Source organism: Protopterus annectens, chromosome 4.part0, assembly GCF_019279795.1.
Source record: "Protopterus annectens isolate FY-2018-M chromosome 4.part0, PAN1.0, whole genome shotgun sequence".
In the NCBI taxonomy this organism is placed as follows: domain Eukaryota; kingdom Metazoa; phylum Chordata; order Ceratodontiformes; family Protopteridae; genus Protopterus; species Protopterus annectens.
The window spans coordinates 1,093,469,176-1,093,489,626 of NC_056733.1; the positions used below are offsets into that span (position 1 = coordinate 1,093,469,176).

The 20,451-nt window shown below is 38.1% G+C and overlaps 1 protein-coding gene across 3 annotated transcripts in view; it reads left to right on the forward strand.

Annotated features, from left to right (window-relative positions):
• The window catches only part of LOC122799766 (protocadherin beta-15-like), an 886,413-nt gene that overhangs the window by 72,707 nt on the left and 793,255 nt on the right, over positions 1–20,451 (forward strand). The window contains exon 1 of one of the 3 annotated variants that reach the window (XM_044069058.1): positions 17,324–19,791. The exons of the other annotated variants lie outside the window; for them this stretch is intronic. Within the exon in view, the coding sequence (XP_043924993.1) occupies positions 17,416–19,791 (2,376 nt within the window). The 5' untranslated portion in view covers positions 17,324–17,415. Of the gene's footprint in view, positions 1–17,323; positions 19,792–20,451 lie in introns of those variants that run through there. 3 annotated transcript variants of the gene reach the window in all.

A 20,451-nucleotide genomic window follows, 5' to 3' on the forward strand; every position in this document is an offset into this window, starting at 1 on the left:
ACAATTGTTGATAGCAGTTTAAGCTCCAACTAGTGTGTATCTTCTGAAGTCAGAAAACATACTCTCTAGTCCATCTAATTCTAAATGGCATGGCTAGTTATACCCATTAGAATACTGTGCCACGTTATACCTCACTGGTCCATCCCCTTAATGAATACAACACTAAATTGTGTAGCCCTTTAACAAGCCACCTGAAATTACCCAAAAAAGTAAAATGATTCCTCAGTAAACAAAAAAAAAATCATAGGCTTGGAGAACTTAAGTTACTCAAGAAGGTTTCGCAAAATGTGATTATATTTTGTTTCTTATAGCTTACCTAAAGACAACCTTTGCCTCATCTGAAATGCAAAGTCTAATATAGATTTGTCTGAAACACTATGTATGGAACATTTTGCTTTGAAAACTAACATTAAATCATGGAATCATTTGTTTTCCTTTGTGCTTTTTTTCCTCCGTGTCTGTGAACCATCATCCCCTCTCCTGAAGGTCTATAGACCCTTCATTTTACCTCATTATTCATGGCAGGAACAAGCGAAAGCTAGAGGAAAGCTTCATTCAGGTGGTTATAGAGGCTGTTTTTTTTTCCCTGCATCATGCCTTACCTTCAGCTACAACTTAATTAGAAGAGCATTCTTATCTCAGCAACCTGATGGTCCAGCTTCATCTTTCTAAACTACTGCATTTAAGGGCAGGCCCTTACTATCATCAGGCTGAAGAACTACCTGGCAGGCCCTTCCTTCCCTGCCACCAAGACATGGTACCTGACAGAATTAATAGAGTCCCTAACCCTACACTCACTAAAATGCTAAATGTGTGCAACCCTCATTCTACACATTATGATGTCCACAACAGCACACAAGCTGCTTGGTAAGTGCTCATTTCCAGTTTGGTATTGTTGGTCATGGACTTATGCAATAGACCTCCCTGCATCTTACTATGGGTCACCTTTACCTTCTGTAGTAAAAGCTATGAACATAGGGTTACAACAGTCAGTTTTCTTGAAGACCAGTAGCTTTTAAGCTTAAAAATCAAATATATAAATCTAGAAGCAATTTGTAGATGGCTTTATAGACCCTGTTTTCTGTCATAAGCAGGGTGGTAATACTATGGTGTAATGTAAGTAGAGTGTTAAGCTGTATTATGCTCCAAATGTTTTCATGATAGAACATTATTGTTACTCTTACTAAATTTACCTGACAGGTTATTAGCTTATTAGAGTGGACAAATGTGTCTGTGTGGTTAACATAACAGGAACATTGAAATAAATTACTTCAACTCTTTATTATTTATTGTCCACAGCTTCTCCTCTGGTTGATAAGAATATGCTTGATCTGTATATAAAACTAAATGGACTGGAAACATTTTCACTGCTTGTATCTTACTATCCATATCCACAAACAAGAGCTTCCAATTTCTCAGTTTTGTATTATCTTTTGTCTAGTCTCTTCCCACATAAGCTTAGCTACCATAACAGGAGTCTTTTAAATCTGTACTCCTTAATATGTCATTTTATCATGTCCCCATAAATATAGGTATTGCTGAACAAATTCATGTGTGTGTACATAATTTACAGCTATAGCCTTTGTTTTATCTTCATCAATGTCATATCCTGAAAACACATTAAACTGTCTCCAACTGTTCCACAACACTGAGAGGTCCTTTTCTGGATTTACAGATATGAAATATTATACAAAATAATATTCTCTTCAAAAAAAGGCAGACTTTTCTTAATTACCATACCAATTATATCCTTGATTTTTTGAGTTCCTTATTTTCTTTGACAGTGACTGTAACTGTAAAGCAAATAACAAAGGGGAAAGAGGACACCCCTGCCTGATTCCTCTGTTCAATCACAGCTTATTAGAGAGGAACCCTCCCATTTTAATTCTAGCCTCTGATCCTTCATATATCCTCCTAATTCACCTTATGATTGTATCAGGGAATGCAATGCTTCTATTGTCTGACTCACAAAATTCCAGCTTACTGTGTTGAAAGCTTTCTCTGCATCAAGACCCACCTACAACAGTGGTCTTTTTAGCATTCTGTTTCCCTCTGGATCATTATTTTCCTATAAATGTTGTCAGATATGTGCCTTCCCTCCATAAAACCACATCAATCTATATCTATCACTTTTGGCAACACCTTTCTATTCGTTTAGTTAATATAGAAATAAACACTTTATAGTCATGGTTTAAAATTGAAATTTGTCTACATGAAGCTGGATCAAATAGGTCTTTACCATCTTTAGTTATTACAGCCACTGCAACTCTCTTCCAAGAAGTTGGTGCTCCCCTCTTTTAAAATACTGTTAAACAAAAACCTTCCAGATCTTTATCTTTTCTTCCCTCCTAACGTCCAGACTTCCACAGGAATACCATTTGTTCTGGGATACTTTAATGTAGGTTGATTATACATCACTGTTTTTATATCATCTCCTCCTATCTTAACGTTTAACTCTTGAGCTTCATCTATAACTAACATTGGAATATGTAAGTCTTCCATACATACGTCCATGTGTGCTCTTTCTTTATTTCCACATTTCTCTGCTTTATACATATTTTCATACAATTTCCTAAATATCTCTAATACTTCTATAGGATCTCTGGATATTTTTCTTGTTATAGGCTCCCTAAGTTTGGTGACACCCATTCTACTTTTTGTTGCCTAAGTTATTGTGCTAATTTTTTTTTTTGCTCTGGAGTTATCAACAACAGTTGCTTTAATTCATGCATGTTTTCCAGATGCTCCTTTATTTTGTCTTTAGCACCCTGCAGTTGTTCTTGTTCTGTGAAATTCTTCTTAGTCAGCAATACTTTAATCCTTGACAGCCCCTCTAAATAATTAATATTACTTTTTAACTTTATCTCTTTTTCTTTTATTTTACCCTGTTTTAAACCATGTTTTCATTTTATCTCACTCACTAGCTATAACTTCTGAAGAAATGTCTGTCTTCTTTAAACTCTTGAATAATTTCCACTACCCATTCCTTTAATTCCTCTTTTTAACAGATAGGTGGGAAAGCACAAGTGTCTCATTTTTACTTTATTACCCTGCATTTTAATCTTAGTTTTTACTGGTGCATGATCTGATATAGTTCAATTAAATGTACATTTTCCTGTGAAATATAGTTTCTATCTAGTCTATCCCAATAATTGTACATTGGGGAATAATATGTAAATTATTTCCAAGTTCCTACTACCGAATTCATGTCTTCCTAAATTTCTTCCAACCCTTCTAAGTCTTTGAAATACATCTTCACTGGTGCAATTCAAGTTTCAGTTCCCACCTATAAGAAATATTCCTTGCTGAAAGCTGATTATTTCTCCTGAAAATTAATTAAGCCCCATAATAGTTTGGTTGAATATAAACACATGCCAGTGTAATCCCCCTCCTTTGCCAGTAGCCCCCTTACTATCACAAATCTACAACTATTATTGTTTCTTCTTCTATCACTATTGGAGATCCTCTAGCAATTAGTATAATTACTCCCCCTGTCCTCTGTCCCTGATAGTCTGCTGAATATCCATCCTGAAATTCTTTCTTTATTAAACCCACATGCTCTTTTCTTTCCAAATGTGCTTCCTGCAGCATTGCTATTTGCACTCTGCATTTCTTAGTATAATTCAATACTCTTACCTTTTTGTCTATACCTGCAAGGCCATTTACATTCCAAAATATTATAGATTGCATAGCCATTATGATAATAAGTAGTTAATGTTCCCAATTATTATACATGACAGCTGCTTTGAATGAATATTTCCAACTTTTTTGTTACGTTTACACACTAATGTTTGGGAGGTAAATCTTTTAAACAGTTGTTTCTTGTCATCCCCATTTGAACCTTTGTCATATTTTTCAAGACTTTTTGTTTTAATGAAAACCCCCAAACAAAAACCAAATACATTTTCAGAATATCTCATAACCTATTAACTTGGAACAAACCCGCAAAACTATGTATAGCTTCAAAAAATGAAGTTTAACTCTCCAAATAGGAGCAATTGCCCTAAATCAACAGTGGCACCTACAGGCATTACCTAACCTGAAATTGAAGTCACCCATGCTAAAGCACGTCACAGACTATGCTTCCACTTACACTGATTATAATCTTTTTTTCTTATCTCTATTCCCTTCCCAGCTGTGAAAAAACAGTTTGTATGCTTTCCAAAAGCATTAACTTTTAGTGTTAAGAAAAAGTACACTGGCTATCTGTAAATAAGACTAAAGTATACACGGCTGTATTAAATGAATAATTCATAGATTGTTAGTAGGCTAATTATCCAGGGGGGCTTTCTAAGCCTAACCAAGTTTTCCCAAAATAATAACAATATCCTGTATTCAAATAGGGCATTGAAGACTAGGCATTTATAAGCTACCTTTGTCCATAATGGACATGGGTGCCAGGCTTGATGTAACCTACCTGTTCCCTATCTACTGGTCTAGGATATGCTTAAACTGGGTGACAGACAAATTCAGTTTCACATGGATGGGAAGTCTGTTCCATAAGAGGTGCAGTCTCTGGGACACATTTCTGTCTCTCCAGTATGTTCTGTTTAAGTCGCAGACAAAATTCAAGTCCTTAGACCTTGTATTTCTGATACTGTTTGACTTATGAATATGCAGGAAATTCATAAGTGTGGGGTTTGTGGATGCTTTGGAAGCCAGGTATAGATTACCCCCTCAGCAATTTATAGGAGACTGAGTAGAGGGAAAGGTCTTTAAGGTGCTCTGCATAAGGCAGGTTTGTTACATATTGTATTCTTTTATAGGAACCTCTGAGTTTGCTGAAGTTGCTGCATATACCTGGTCAGGTACATACTGAAGGGAGCATTTTAACTCTATGGTTGGTCTGATAAGGGCAGAGTACAGTAAGATAATGATATCTTTGGATCTAGATGCCATGTCCTTAGTTATAAGTTATGTAACATAAAAGGATTTCCTCACCACTGTGGCCCTGTGTAGGTCAAAGGTAAGACTGCTATGTGCATACCCAGATTCCTGACCACCTGGTCAACTCTTAGGGGTGTAATATCAGCATGGCAATTAGCTGGGATGATTGACTTCCCAAAGGGTACAAGTATTCATTTCTTAGCTTTGAGTTTATGACCATGGCTTTGGCATCATTTGTTAGTCAGAGATAGGCCTTCTTAAGGAATACTAATGTTTGCAGAGCAGAGTTGATTTTAACCCCCAGCTTGCAATTATCTGAAAATTTAGTCAGTCATAAACCTTCAGCATTTGTTTCCATTTCAGAGAGAAATAGATTGCAAAAAAGAGCAGGTCCATTACTGAGCCCTGGGGGACTGGCCTCTTGGTGGAGTTGGCCTCACCTATTTTGTTCTCCTGGGTCATATCAGTGAGACAGATGGGTATCCAGCAAGTGACAAGTAATGAAAGAGTTTCTACCTAAATTAGTGAGCTTATCTGTAATACCATAGATGGGTATTTTATCAAAAGCCTTGGCTAGGTCAAGGTAAGCTGTGTGCACAGTCTTGCCTTCATCCAATGCTTTGGCGACTCTATCAAAAAGGTCTATCAAATTTAATAGGCATGACCTTCCTTTAACGAAGCCAAAATTGTGCTGGGTTCAGCATTTGCAGGTTACCTATGTCTTCATTTATCATGTATATGATAATTCTTTCTATGGTCTTAAATATGAGGCTGGTCAGACTTATGGGTCTGCAGTTCCTGGATCAGTGTTTGTATCTCTTTTGTGCAGGGGAATGACTGCACCATCTTCCATTCCTTGGGCAGAAAGCCTGATTGTAGGCTTCAGTTGAAAAGTGATTCAAGTGGATGAGAGAGGTCATGTTTCATGTTATTTATTAAGCATCCCAGAACATTATCAGGACCTATTGATGCAGTGTTTTGAACTTTGAATGTGCATTGATTACCTGCTACCTGGGGGTGGGGGTTGAGCTGAACTTGTCAGACAAAAGGTTAGCAATGACCTCCAGTTCAGTCTGGGTAATGCCATTTACAATAAGTTGTGTGCATTGTTAAGGCTGCTATCTCTCATTCACTTCCAATAATTCTAAATGCTATTTTTTTACTGAAATGCTTGCCCTTGTACCTTTAAATTTTGCATTTCCCTCAGCAAACAATGCTCAGAACTCTAACAATTAATTGCTTGTACCTGCAGTCAGCTCGTCTCCATGGAAACCTAGCCAACAATGAGAAAAAATACAGATAACACTGCAGATGAATGTAGGAGTCTTTGTCAATTTCAAATAGAACAAGACAGAATGTACAGTTGCCTTCAGCTGCAGACTTCTTGACTCCCAGTGAACATTTGCTAAATGAAAAAAAAAAAACAAGCTAATATTGTTGTATATGCGGGAAACTTAGCACTTCTCATGGCATTCATCGTTATGTCTTATTGTTCAAGCCTACATGCTTAGAGAAAACATGTTTTTAGATTAAGTCAAAGGTATTAATACAGACATTCAACTATGCAAAATTATGTGAAAACATCTCAGCTCTACATATAGTATAATCAGTGCACTTTTACACCCCCCTCCCTAGCAGCCCAAGATTACATGTTAACTAAAATTTTTATTTGTCTAGCCTTTCTTCTCTTTTTACATTGTAAACCTTATATTTCTTGTTTAATATCTTCATCACCTGCAGCAATCACCGAAAAGACTCACCCTCACATTTAAAATACCACTGACTACATGCTACACATAACTAATTTACTATATAACATGCAGTTTATGTCATGAAATTGTTCATACAAATACTATTAAAAACAAAACAATTGTTTTATTTAAATTACTTTTTTTCCTTTTTATTGCTCTTTTAAACATTAATGACATAAAGTGTGGTATATGCTTTACAGTCTACCCAGACGTTTAACAGAGTCAGCACAAGTCCAAACTTTCTCAGCACATTTTTTTTTGCAAAGACATATTTTACAAATATGATTGATGCCTTATAATCTTGCATGTATTCACTAATTTCAGTGTTGCTGGTATTCTTTCTGTTCATCCCCCAGCACCAAACACTGGTTCAAGTCCAAGGTCTTCTAGTCAACTCCTGTGCTTTTTTTTCTTTTGGAACATTGAAAAATATTTCACTGGCAATGTCTCTCTGTGAGCTTCATTGTCAAAAGAATGAGTAGCAGAGTCCTCATCTGTTTGATAGTTCACTTTTTGTTGGATAAACTTTTGTATTTTCTCCTTAGCTTGTTGTGCATAAAAAAAAAAACAAAACAGATTTGATCCCCCTGTAAAAATACTCTGAAGACAGCTAGATACAGCTGCTTGAATCTCATACCTGCTTCTCGATATTCCTTTATTGCTAAGATAAATTTGTTTCTTTTCTGCCAGGTGCACTATGAATAATCATTTTCTACAAACACTGTGCTATTCCCAATTTTTAATACTTTGCCCTTCTGCCACAGTTTTATCAGGATCAACACTTTCTGCTGGTATGAGTGCACCCTTACTAATACAGGTCTTGACTGCTCTCTCGTGACCAGATTTTGAGTATATACACTCAATATACCCTTTCAATTAACAAATCCTGTTGTGAAATACCAATCCAGTTGATTGCTTATTTGTACTGTGAAACTAATACAGTCTTTTCCTTCTAGTTTCTCAAGTACAGGAGAAAATTTTATTTTTTTCATAAGGTTCTGTCTTCTAACTCTACCATTTTTGAAACAGCTCTTCAAGCCTTTTCTTCATGTTAACTTCTGATTTTTGCAGATTATCAGTTAATCTGAACAGCTAGTTGAGGTTTCTTCTATTTTTTTAGAGTTTTGTTATTTGACTTGATATACTCATTCAATGTTTCATTAATTTCAATCAGCTCTGAGTACATTTGATTTAATTTTTCCTCTAAATTACTCAACACTATCTCTTGTGCCAAAGCTGAAGCTTAAACTGTTTTTGCTGAACAGCTACAAGATTCTTCCCAGATTGTGTTTTCTCTTCACCTTTTCTGTTATCTTTCAGGTTCTTTAAATTTCTTCTTTGCTAACATCCAGGCAGTGTACTTACTAGCCAGTAACTGAATTTTACTCAAGCTAGTGGGGATTACTAGCTCTTATTTCTCAGATTCTTTTCTAACACTGGGAGAGCTGAAATTAAGCTGTTGATCACTGTGCAGCTATCTTGGAAGTCCACTATTTTTTGATCCTGTCATTGATGGAAACAGAGTATGGCTTTGGGCCATGAATTTAAAATTGACTGGGTACAAGAATATGGTTTAGTTCCAGGGCAAAAATAGAGTCTGTTGAAATATAATAATATATAGGAAAGAAACAGTAGCCATGGGGCATCGGTTGTGGATACTGGGTCTGGTGTACTCCTACATGGATTTATATTTAGATTCCAGACATTATTCATATAGAGCTTCATCATGCTTTTGGTGATCACATCTGGGCTATTTACTTACCTTGGCACACTTGATGACATGAGTCACTAGTCCTGGCAGGAAGCAGTTTGGTGTTTATTACATCAAATAACAAGGACTAATTTTAAATCATATTCTAGCCTTCTGCCAAATGAGGTTCCCAACAAGAAGATTGTGAAATACATGACAGTATTTATGGAAGAAGGTGAGAATATGGAGGTTGAATTAGATGTCAACTGGGTGACTGCATCTCTGTATACTATTCAAATGTACCTCATTATAAAGAATGCTCTTCATTTTGAGGATTAAAATTTCTGTGCTCCACACTGTTCCGCATGTAAAGGGCTAGACAAACAGTCATAAGTGTTGCACATTTGCCAATTTGTTCCACTTTTTTATAGGATTATAGGTTACTAGGCTAATGATTCATACCCCAGTTTTCCTAATTATCAATACCCATGGGCTAGGATGCATTTAGCATATGCCTGTACCTTAGGGCATCTACAGACAGCCCTGGTCCATAAGGGCCACAGCAGACAAGCCAGAGGTAAATTTACAATTTATTTATTTATTTTACATTTGTTAACTGGGTTAGTCCAGCTGAGCATTAGCTCGTTTTCAGTGGAGACCCAAGGAGGAATTTCCAATCCATTTGTCCAAATTGCATTTGAGTAGACTTAGAGAAGACTCTCTTTCACATGAATGGGAAAGTTTGTTAGAGGGAGTGTTCCACATTTTAGAGATGGAAATGCATCCCTGATGCGGGACATATTTTAACAAAACAGAAATTTGACAGCCTTCCCTTTCCAGCAGTGGATGCCTATTTACAACAGCTCATACAAAGTAAAAGGGAATGGTAAACAGCAGACTAAATTTTCTTCATTTGAAATAGCAAGCTTTGTACACAATATCACATTGGCAGGGATACCTTTAAAAAAAACACTCAGTATGATGCTTGACAGTATCCACAATGGAATATTCAAATATTAAACTGGAAACTTACATATTGGGTGATGTAAATATAGACTGGAACAAAATCAACAACCCTAACCCTACCATGTCAATCAACCTATTTAACTACACTCAACTTACTAACACCATCACTAGACCCAACAAAACCAACCCTCCAGGCTCCATACTAGACTGGATCCTAGTATCTCATCCCAATAAAGTGATACAATCTGGTGTCATACCAGACCCATTAGGAGACCACCTCCCTGCCTTCACCCATCGAGCTTCCCTCACCCCTCCACACTCCCATCAGTTTATCCACACTTGGAACCTCTCTAACTTTAACCCTACTACTTTCTCCGATTCATTCAGGACTACCAGTTGGAACCCCCTGAAAACTCTTCCATTAGACTCAGTCATTGACTTTTTCAGTTCAACTTTCTTAAATGTCCTTAACTCCCTAGCTTCAGTAAGAATAAAAAGAGTAAAAGCTAAGACCACCCCATGGCTTACCAAAGACACCAAAAAGATTATGCTACAAAGAGATAAATCCTGGAAAACTTACCTCCAAACTAAACAACCAGACATCTTACTTAAATACAAACAACTAAGAAACCTTGCCAAAAAAAAGTTATCAAAGATAAAAGTCCTACTACATGAAAATGCAAACAAATCATGCAAAAAAACCCCAAACATTTTGGAATTCTATCAACTCTCTCCTTAGGCCAGGTACTAAAAACAATCCCTGCCCCGACACCAGCAAATCTGACCTTGGAATTGCTTCACTATTCAACACCTTCTTCACCACTGCTATTGCTGAGCTAACCAAGACCTTTACCAACAACAACCCTCAACCCCACCCCAACCAAACATCCCCCCCTACTTTTGAACTCAAACCCATCTCCACCTACCAAATAAAGAAACTACTGTCTAAACTAAAGCCTTGCTCCAATGCCCCAACAGCATTCCCTCCTTTTTCTTAAAAATAGCCTCTGATGGTATTGCTCTCCCTATTAGCATCCTGATCAATAGATCCCTACTTGAATCCTATGTACCCAAACTATGGTGCTCTGCATATATTATTCCACTTCACAAGGGTGGCAAAAACTGCACTGTATCTAATTTCTGCCCCATAGCCATCCTTTCCCTTCTCTCTAAACTCCTTGAAAAATGCATCCACCTTCAGCTCTTGCCATTCCTTACCAAACACCAGTTACTCTCTCCTACCCAACACGGCTTCTGCCCAGGACATAGTACCAATACCGCCCTTCTCTCCTTCTTACATACTGTCAATTTAGCCCGTGAATCTGGTAATTTAGTATCCTCAGTTCTGCTGGACTTATCTAAAGCTTTTGATACCATCTCCCACACCCACCTTCTTAATCATCTGTCTAATCGCAATCTCTCCTTCAAAACTCTCTCCTGGTTCTCCAGTTATCTTTCCAACAGGTCCCAGGCTGTCAAATGGGACCAGGGCACCTCCACCTTCTGTCCTACCCCCACTGGAGTACCCCAAGGATCCATACTTGGCCCAGTTCTATTCAACATCTTTATTAATGACTTTTACAAGGCCATACCCAATACTAAAATTGTTCAATATGCTGACGATTCTACTTTGATATGCTGTGCCTCCAACTTAACAGATCTCCAACTACTGACACAAACAGCCTTCTCAACTACCGAAAACTGGGTGCTCCAAAATCACCTCTCATTAAATGCTAACAAAACTAAAATCCTTCTATTCTCTCCTTCTAAGTCCTCCCCTATTGATAAAAACTCATTCCAAATAACCAGCCATACCAACTCCATTTTAGAGGTCATTCCCTCTGCCAAACTTCTTGGTGTAACCATTAATGAACACCTAAAATTTAATACTCACGTCCAGTTAAACATAAAGAAAACCCACATAAAACTTGGCCTATTTTATAGAAACAACCACTTCCTCTCTCCTGCTACTAGACTAACTCTCACCACTACTTATCTCCTTCCCTCTCTACTGTATGGCGTCCCTCTGCTTACTAATTTATCCTCCTCACTATCCTCCAACTAGAAGTATGTTACAATAAAATCTCCAGATTTGCTACCAAAGCCAAATCTTCCTCTCATCACTGTTCCTCCCTTCACTCATTAAACTGGCTTGAACTCCATAACCAACTTGACTTTCTCCAAATCACGACTGCCTATAGACTACTATTCCAACCTACCAAGTGCCCTGCACTTTCCAGTATCCTCCAACCATATACTCCCCATAGAACACTTAGATCTACCCACCAAAACCTAATCACCATCCACAAACCCAAGCGCCCAGCTGGTCAACTTCTGCTTTCATTCACCTTAGCAAAAAAATGGAATGGTCTTCCCTCCACTCTTAGAACCTGCAATAACCTCGAAAAATTTAAAACTCTTCTTCATTCTCACCTTTACTCAAACAGGAAATGCAATTGTACTCTTCACCCTATACCTCTCAAGGTCTCCTCCACTTTCACTCCTGGTTAACCTCTCACCTAGCTAACCTTGCTCATTTGTATTATGTATATATAACTATACTGTAAAATCTAGCCTCAAGGCCATTTGCCTGTCTTTTACACCTAAACAAATTTGTAATTGTTTGTTTCTTTATGAATGCTACATGTTTATTTGTCAATAATGCAAAGTTTCTTAGTAATTATTCATGTAACTATGTATTGTTGGAGCTTTTCTCCCCGGGCCTCCACTGAAAACGGGCTCCCCGAGCCCAGTGGACCTCCCCGGTTATCAAACTGGAATAAATAAATATATAAATATAATGCCTATTGTGGGGCTAGAACTCCAGCCAGCTGATTATTCCCGTATCTTAACTGAGTGTATAACTTGCTGAATCATGGTTGTCACACTTTAAAAATACAAAACTAATTAAGCGCGTCTTTTCTAATTCACTGACACATTAATTGGTAATCAATACTTACTTCTGGCATTAACATTCCTTAAATGTGCCAAATTAATAACTTTAATGCACTGTCTCATTAATTGATTATTTTGCTAATGAAATAGTTAGAAGTGGAAGAAAATTAAAGAAAGTGCAGTTGCTAGATGAGATCGGTAACTGGCTACTCCAAGATTTATATCTCTGTTCTAAACAAGAGTCAAGCCCCTTATGATGCTCCGTGGTTATTATAATGTGATCGCCTGATCATAACAATTGTTGGGCTTGAAGAAAACTATCATTACACATAGCTTTGGGCAAGCTGTTAAGAACCACAATGGTGTGCAAATACAGTACTGGTTCAGTATTGATTTATGAAGCTACTAGGTAATTATAGCCTTATGAAAGATTACTGTAGAAGTGCTCAGTGTGCTGGTAACATACCTCTCAATTATCCACAATTATGCAGAATTTCCAGATTTGTGCCTCATATTTTCAGTTTGTTCCTCATAAAATTTATGGCTTTCTGACAAATCAGAGAACTGAATTCAGTAAAATAGTAACAGGTATGAGTATCAGACTTCACATCCTTCAGACAATGCACAGTAATGCAACATGTGAGCAATGTTTAAAGATACATCCATGATTTTGTTTGCCCTGCCCCAAAAAGTTTTGCTTTTTGCAGAATTCTTGAGCTAAAAAGTTGAGGGTATGGTTGGGAACTAGCAAGCTGCTTGCTAGAGGTAAGCAGATTACTGCATCTAGAGGAGTGTGGAAGAGTTTTTTTTTGTTTTGTTTTTTTTTTTAGTTTTCAGCTTTGGTTACATTCTTCTATTGGTTCTCAAGGGCTGAGAAACACACCATTTGGGGGAAATGCACATGGCAGAGAACTAGATGACCTACATACATAGGTTCATATCTGTTTACTAGACTAATGACCCACAAGGGCCTTTTTAAGCCTTGCCATGCATCCAAAATCTCTAACAAGTTCTGATACCCTTGATAAGTGTAAGCAGGGGCCTGGGAGTTGAACCATGTACAGGTTGCCTGTGTCCACTAGAGACATAGGTGCCAAGCCAGGGATGAATTTCTGGTTCCTCATCCAATCATCCAAGTTGCACTTAAACTAGGTTAGGGAGGAACTCTGCTTCACATGAATGGAGAGCCTGTTCCATAGATGAGGTAGTCTCTGGGATACATACCTGTCTGTCCAGTAGGGCATATTTATATCACAGGAAAGGTTTAAGTCTTTAGGATGGGTAATTCTGGTGCTGTTTGTTTTGTGAATATGCAGGAAGTCCATCAGAGTGGGGTCTGACAATGCCCTGTATGCCAGGCATAGATCCCCCTCAAAAGCCTACAGGAGACAGAATACAGGGATAGGGTCTTGAGGCGGCCTGCATAGGACATTTTACTAATGCACTGCATTCTTTTAGTGAAGAACCTTTGTTGATGTTCCAGTTCTGGGATATGCCTGGTTAGGTACAGACCAAAGGGAGCATTGTACTCAATGACAGGTTTGATGAATGCCAAATACAGTGGAACAATGACTTCCTTGGACTTTGATGTAATACCTTTGTTTATAAGTTGTGCAACATAGAATGACTTCCTCACTATTGTAGACACATGATGGTAAAAGGCTAGATTACTATCTTTGTGTGTTTCTATGTCCCTGACTACTGTGTCATCTGTAAGGGGTATGTTGTCAATATGATAGTTACCAGGGGTGGATGACTTCCTGAAGGATACTATTATGCATTTCTTGGCATTTAGTTTTAGTCCATGGCCCTGACACCAGTTGTTTGTCTGTGTTAGCCCTTCCTGGAGAACATTTGAGTCAGTGTGGGATTCAATGACAGTTCCTAACTTGCAACCATCTGCAAATTTAGCCAATCAAAGACCATTGACATTGGCCATGATTTCTGATAAGTAAGTGCCAAAAAGAAGATGTTCGAGGGCTGATCTCTGAGGGACTCCACTTGTGACTGGCCTCTTTGTAGAGGTGGACTTCTCAATTTTAACTTTGTGGATCCTGTCTACGAGCCATTTGGTTATCCAATAGGTGACATACGAGTTTGCACCTAACCTCTTGAGTTTGTCAACAATGCCCGAGTGAGGTATTGTGTCAAATACCTTGGCCAGGTCAAGGTAGGCAGTGTGAAACATTTTTCCCTCATCCATTGCTTTGGTAACCTTCTCAAAGAAGTTTACCAGGTTGAGTAGGCATGATCTGCCCTTGACCAAACCAAAGTGGGTTGGGTCCAATGTCTGAAGGTTTACTATATCTCTATTGATCATCTCCATGATAATTCTTTCCATGGCTTTACATATGACTAGTGTGACTTATGGGTCTGTAGTTTCCAGAATCTGTAGGTGGCCCACTTTTGTGCAGAGGGATGACTGTTGCCATTCTCCATTCATAAGGCACAAAGCCTGTTTGGAGGCTACATTTAAATAGTAATTCCAGAGGCCCTGATAGGTCATGTTTTATGCTATTTAAAAGGCTTCCTGGGATATTCTTTGGGTGCATTGTTGCAATGTTCTTGGTCTTAGAGAGAGCATTAAAGACCTGGTCCCTAGTGATAGCAGGCAGAGTAATATTTGGTGGTATTTCCTGAGGGACGGTTGAGGGGGAGAGGGGGTAAATTTGGAGCTGAATTTATCAGCCAGGAGGAGGTTCACTATATCTTCTGTCTCAGTATAGGTGGCCCCATTTACAATGAGCTCTGCACACAGTTGTGTATTGCCTTTGAGGTTGTGGACATAGCTAAAGAATGCTTTGTGGGTGTCCTTGGTCTGGCATGCCAAACTTACCTCAAATATGGCTTTGGTAGACTTTATTTGTTCTCTGATTTGTTTGTTTAGCTTGATGAGAGTGCTCTTATCCTGCTGGGTGCTGCACCTTCTAATTTTTGCCACGATTTTCTTCCTTCTGTCATACAGCCTCTCAACTGTCCAGGGTTTGCAAAATTTTATTTATTTATTTATTTATTTTATTTAACATTTGTTGACCAGGAATGTCCGACTAGGTTTCACAGAGCCTGTTTTCAGCGGAGGCCCGGGGAGAAACACTCCAGATGTCCCTAACTTTGCATCTTCTGCTTTTTATTAATCCCTCCAAAGATGTTTCATTTTTTTTGTTAAATCACTCATGATTATAGTCAGTCAATGATGTCAGAAATTTGAGTTTCATACTTATGGTTTGTGAAATGAATGCTGATGCAAAACCTATTGATCTATTAAGTGACCTGGGGTAATATTTCAGAATTACCCATGCTGGGGTCAGTCTCCATTCCAGTAGTGTAGCACTTGGAATAAAATTCCTTTATCAGTTGGGTGTATCACACCATTCATTGTTTCAAACCATTACTAAAAGACTTTCTCTCTACCTCCTGGCTTTCTCCCTACTCCTCATCTGGGACCTTGCTTTCTAACACCCTTCATAGCTTTCTTATACTTTCCTTTAAAGCAGTAAATCACAAAACCTGCTTATCCCTTCTAATACCTCACTTTACTGAACTTCTTAAACTATACGGCGCAGTGGTGCAGCGGCAGCGTTGTCACGTCACAGCAACAGGTTCTCTGGTTGATTCTGGGCTGGAGTGCCTTCTGTGTGGAATCTGCATGTTCTCCCTGCGTTCGTGGGGGTTTCCTCTGGTTTCCTCCCACATTTCAAAGACATGCATCATTCTAGAACACTTCTCCTCGGCCTCCACTGAAAACTGGCTTCATTCAAAATTAGACTTTCCCGGTAAACAAATGTTAAATAAAAAAAAATAAATGTTATACCTACTTCTAATTAGCACAACCAAGTTGATATTCCTGCTCTACTTCTCTGTTAACACCCAGACTTGCTTATCTCCTCTAATACCTCGCTCCGTTGTATTTCTTAAATTAGTCTTACCTATTTTATACATCACCCTTCTGTTTGTAAAGTCTCAGTAAAAGGCTTGTAAATTTAATGTTTGTGAATATCAATACAGATTTTATTATACTGCATTATATAAATGTGTTACTGTAAATACTGATTACTTTATATATGATACCTTGGAGCTTTCCCCCCTGACCTCAGCTCAAAAAGGCACCTGTGCCCAGTGGGGCACTCCCGGTAAACAAAAGTCAATAAATTTGGGGGATGCACTCATCCCCCTCATCATTTTTTGTCCTTGCCTGATTTGGGAGGGGAAAAAAAAAAATATATATATATATATATATATATATATATATATATATATTCACAGCTTAGTTGTGATTTTTGAACTCTTCTAAAGCAGTTCCGGAAGTTCGTTTTCCTACACCTGAAACTGGAAGTGTTGATGTGCTGTTTGTGCTGTACCATTTTTGTTTGAGAAGAAAATTGCTCCGTTTTACTTTTGCCTCTCGTCCTCTCACATATAAATGCACTTGATTTAGCTGTTTTTTTTTTTTCAGTTCGTTCAAGTTGTGTACATTACTCAGTGTATATTTTACTTCAGGAAATGCCGAGAAAAGAGTTTGTACCACCAGGCGTTTGTAACATTGTCTAGTTAGGCATTTTACAACACGCTTGAATTATGGAAGTAATTGCAACTCTCCAAAGCAAACTGAAATTTTTAAAATAAATTGTCAAAAACATTCTCCAGAAAATGCCCCAAACGGTCTAAATGGAGCTAAAAACTTATCAGTTTGACAAACTAGACTAAATATATATTTGGGGGTCATTTTCCTTTTTACCAAATTTATGTTGGCAGCTTTTCGACTGGGGCATTTCTCTTTGATTCCATAGCCTGTAGTATTGAGTTACAACGAATAGATGAATCCTCACGCCTATGGATCTGTGGCTTTTTTGGCACTTGAACGTTTTTTGTGCAGTGGACTTTCCTGTGCTTTATGCATCATAACTCAAAATGTGTTTGCCCTGCACGTCTAATTTGGGAATGCAGTTTTGTTAATAATCTCATTTGAAAAAATATCAGGATTTAAACGTGTCGTATATTATTTTTATTCCACATTTGAAACACATCGTGTCGCTGTCGGCCTGTCTATAGGTTTAATGAATGCACAAGACCAATTATTCGTTGAAATAAGTGTGCCTTCAGTGTGGGGGGATCTATCCATTCAACAAAGGCTGCTTTGAGAACCACATCTCAAGCCGGTGTTATAGCTCCTGTAAATTAGTGGACTGTATTATTTAAAGTGGAAACTGTCTAGCGGAATATTCTGTAATGGGCTTCCTGACTTTATGCATGTGTGTGGCTGCAAAGTTTCAAGCTGGTTGTTTCATTCTGGTTCTTTTATTTTGCTACAAAGCGAATTCTACCCTTCGGTACTCGGTTCAAGAAGAACTGGCTAAAGGCAATGTTGTCTCCAATATTGGCAATGACCTGGGGCTTGAACCTAAAATATTATCTGAAGGCGGAGCACATATAGTAAGTGAAGGCACTAAGCAGTACTTTCAAATAGATAAAAATAGCGGAATGTTGTTAATAAATGAACAAATAGACAGAGAACAAATCTGTGGACAGATTCCTATCTGCATGCTATACTTCCAGCTTGTAACCGAAAATCCTTTGCAACTGTTTCGCGGAGAAGTGGAAATTTTAGATGTCAATGACAACCCTCCAATTTTTCCCCAAAAGGAAATTCTTATCACCATACCGGAGCAAGCACCTCTAGGAACTAAATTTTCATTAGAAAGAGCGCAGGATTTGGACTTGAGTGTCAATGCTGTCCAAAGTTACAAGATTAGCAAGAATGAACATTTTCGTTTGGACGTTCAGGATGGGAATGGTAAAAACAAACGTCCAGAAATCATACTTGTGAAGCAGCTAGATTATGAAAAGACACGTACATTTTTATTACAACTGTATGCAGCTGATGGCGGTGAACCTCAACAAACAGGGACAGCCATAGTCCAAATAATTGTTCTAGACATAAACGACAACCCCCCTATTTTTAATCAATCTGTTTACAACGTAAAGCTTTTTGAACAGAATGCAGTAAATTACAAGGCAGTGAAGGTGAACGCTATAGACCTGGATGATGGACCTAATGGCGACATCACATATGTTTTCTCTCACATTTCAGATGCAATGGGTCGTATTTTTAAGTTAAATAACAAAACTGGAGAAATAACTGTAGCTGAACCACTGGATTTTGAGGAAACACACATTTTTGAGATGGAGGTGCAAGCCAGAGATGGAGGCGGCTTGGCATCATTTTGTAAAGTGGTTATTGAAATTGTTGATGTAAATGACAATGCACCAGAGGTAGTCCTAACGTCGGTTAGACATGAAGTACCAGAGAATACTTTACCTCAGACAGTTGTGGCCCTCTTAAATGTGAAAGACCGAGATGGTGGAGGTAACGGAGACATACAATGCTCCATCAAAGGCCATCAACCTTTCAAATTAACCTCATCCTTCAAGAACTTTTACAATTTAGTAACTGCCGGCCAACTTGATCGTGAGAGAGAACCAGAGTACAATATTACTATTGTTGCATTTGATGGCGGGTCTCCACCATTGTCTTCTACAGCAATTATACATCTACGCATTTCTGAAATTAATGATAATTCCCCAGTTTTCATCAAAACATCCTTCGCCATACACATTCCAGAGAACAACATTCCCGGTGTTCTTATTGGATCGATTATGGCAACTGACAGGGATACTTCCGAAAATGCTCAGATATTTTATTCTATTGTCGAGGAAATGGTTAATGGATTCCCAGCATCTAATTTTATCACAATTAATTCAAACAGCGGCAGCATGTATGCAGTGAAATCTTTTGATTTTGAGCAGTTGAAAGAATTGACATTTCTTGTTCAAGCTCGGGATTCTGGTACTCCCACATTAAGCAGTAATGCTACTGTAAAGTTATATATTACAGATCAAAACGATAACAGCCCTACGCTGCTACACCCCTCCCCAAATGACAGTTCCTTTTCAGCAGAGATTGTCCCTAGGAATGCAGAAGCTGGATATGTTGTTAGCAAAGTCATTGCTGTTGATGTAGATTCTGGACAAAACGCCTGGCTCTCCTTTCACCTTCTGAAGTCTTCAGATCCAAGTCTTTTTTCAGTGGGGGTTCACACAGGAGAAATAACAACAGTTCGGGGAATTACAGAAAAAGATAGTAATCGACACACATTGATAGTAATTGTCAAAGACAATGGACAGCCCTCTCTTTCTACAACAGCAACAGTTAAAGTAGTGATAGCAGAAAACTTGTCTGGAAACCATCTGGAAATTGTGGAGGAGGAAAATCCAGGTGAATTTGACTCGCAGTTAACAGTTTATTTAATAATTTCATTAGCTGTTGTGACCTTTTTGTTCTTGACATCAGTGATAACCTTACTGTTAATCAAAGTATACAGAACCAAGAAATCAAGTCAATCCACAGTTTTAGATAAGGACTTGCGTAACTCAAACATTGTAAGTTTCAGAACAAGTGATTTGGATTCACTTGCTAGAGGAACTATTCATCAGGGTTACCTGCGCGAAGTCCATCAACAGGATCCAGGAAAAGCAGGCTCTTTTACTGGAAAGGAACACGCCAACCACCATGCTATGCTAATTGATTACAACAGTAAAAATGAGGTAGGACTATTTGTGAGTTATGTGTAGTTATTTGGTATATACTGTTGCAAGCAGCACTCTTTAAAATTGTATTAATATAATGCTGCTACTATAGCCAAAGACAGTTTCTAAACCATTTAGCTCAAGAATCTTGAGAGACAAAGGAATACAAAGGGAGGAATCCCCAAAACTGGGGTTGGAGTGATGAGTGGATGGGGTGGGCACTTTTTAAATGTTGTTGCTATTCACATAGAAAACTGTAGAATTACTTAATCCGCATCAGTGTGAGTTACAGAAGTCTGGAACTCTGATGCCTAACATTACATAGGAACTGCTTTATGTTTATATGACCATAGGAGGTTACCAAGCTAACAGTCATAGAGCCTTTTTCAGCCTAACTATTCATGCTACACTTTTCCCAATTATCAATGTCTACAGGCTAGAATGGCTTTGTATATGCCTGTGACTTAAGGCTTCCACAAACTGCCCCTGTCTATAAGAGTCACAGGTGACAAGCTGGGCGTGAATTTTTGATTTCTTATCGTTTGGTCAAAATTGTGTTTGAATAAATTTAGAGAAGAGCTCTGTTTCACATGAATGGGGAGTTTGTTCCAGAGAAAGGGTAATCACTGAAACACATAGCTATCCCTCCAACATGTTCTGTTTATGTTAAGACAAGGT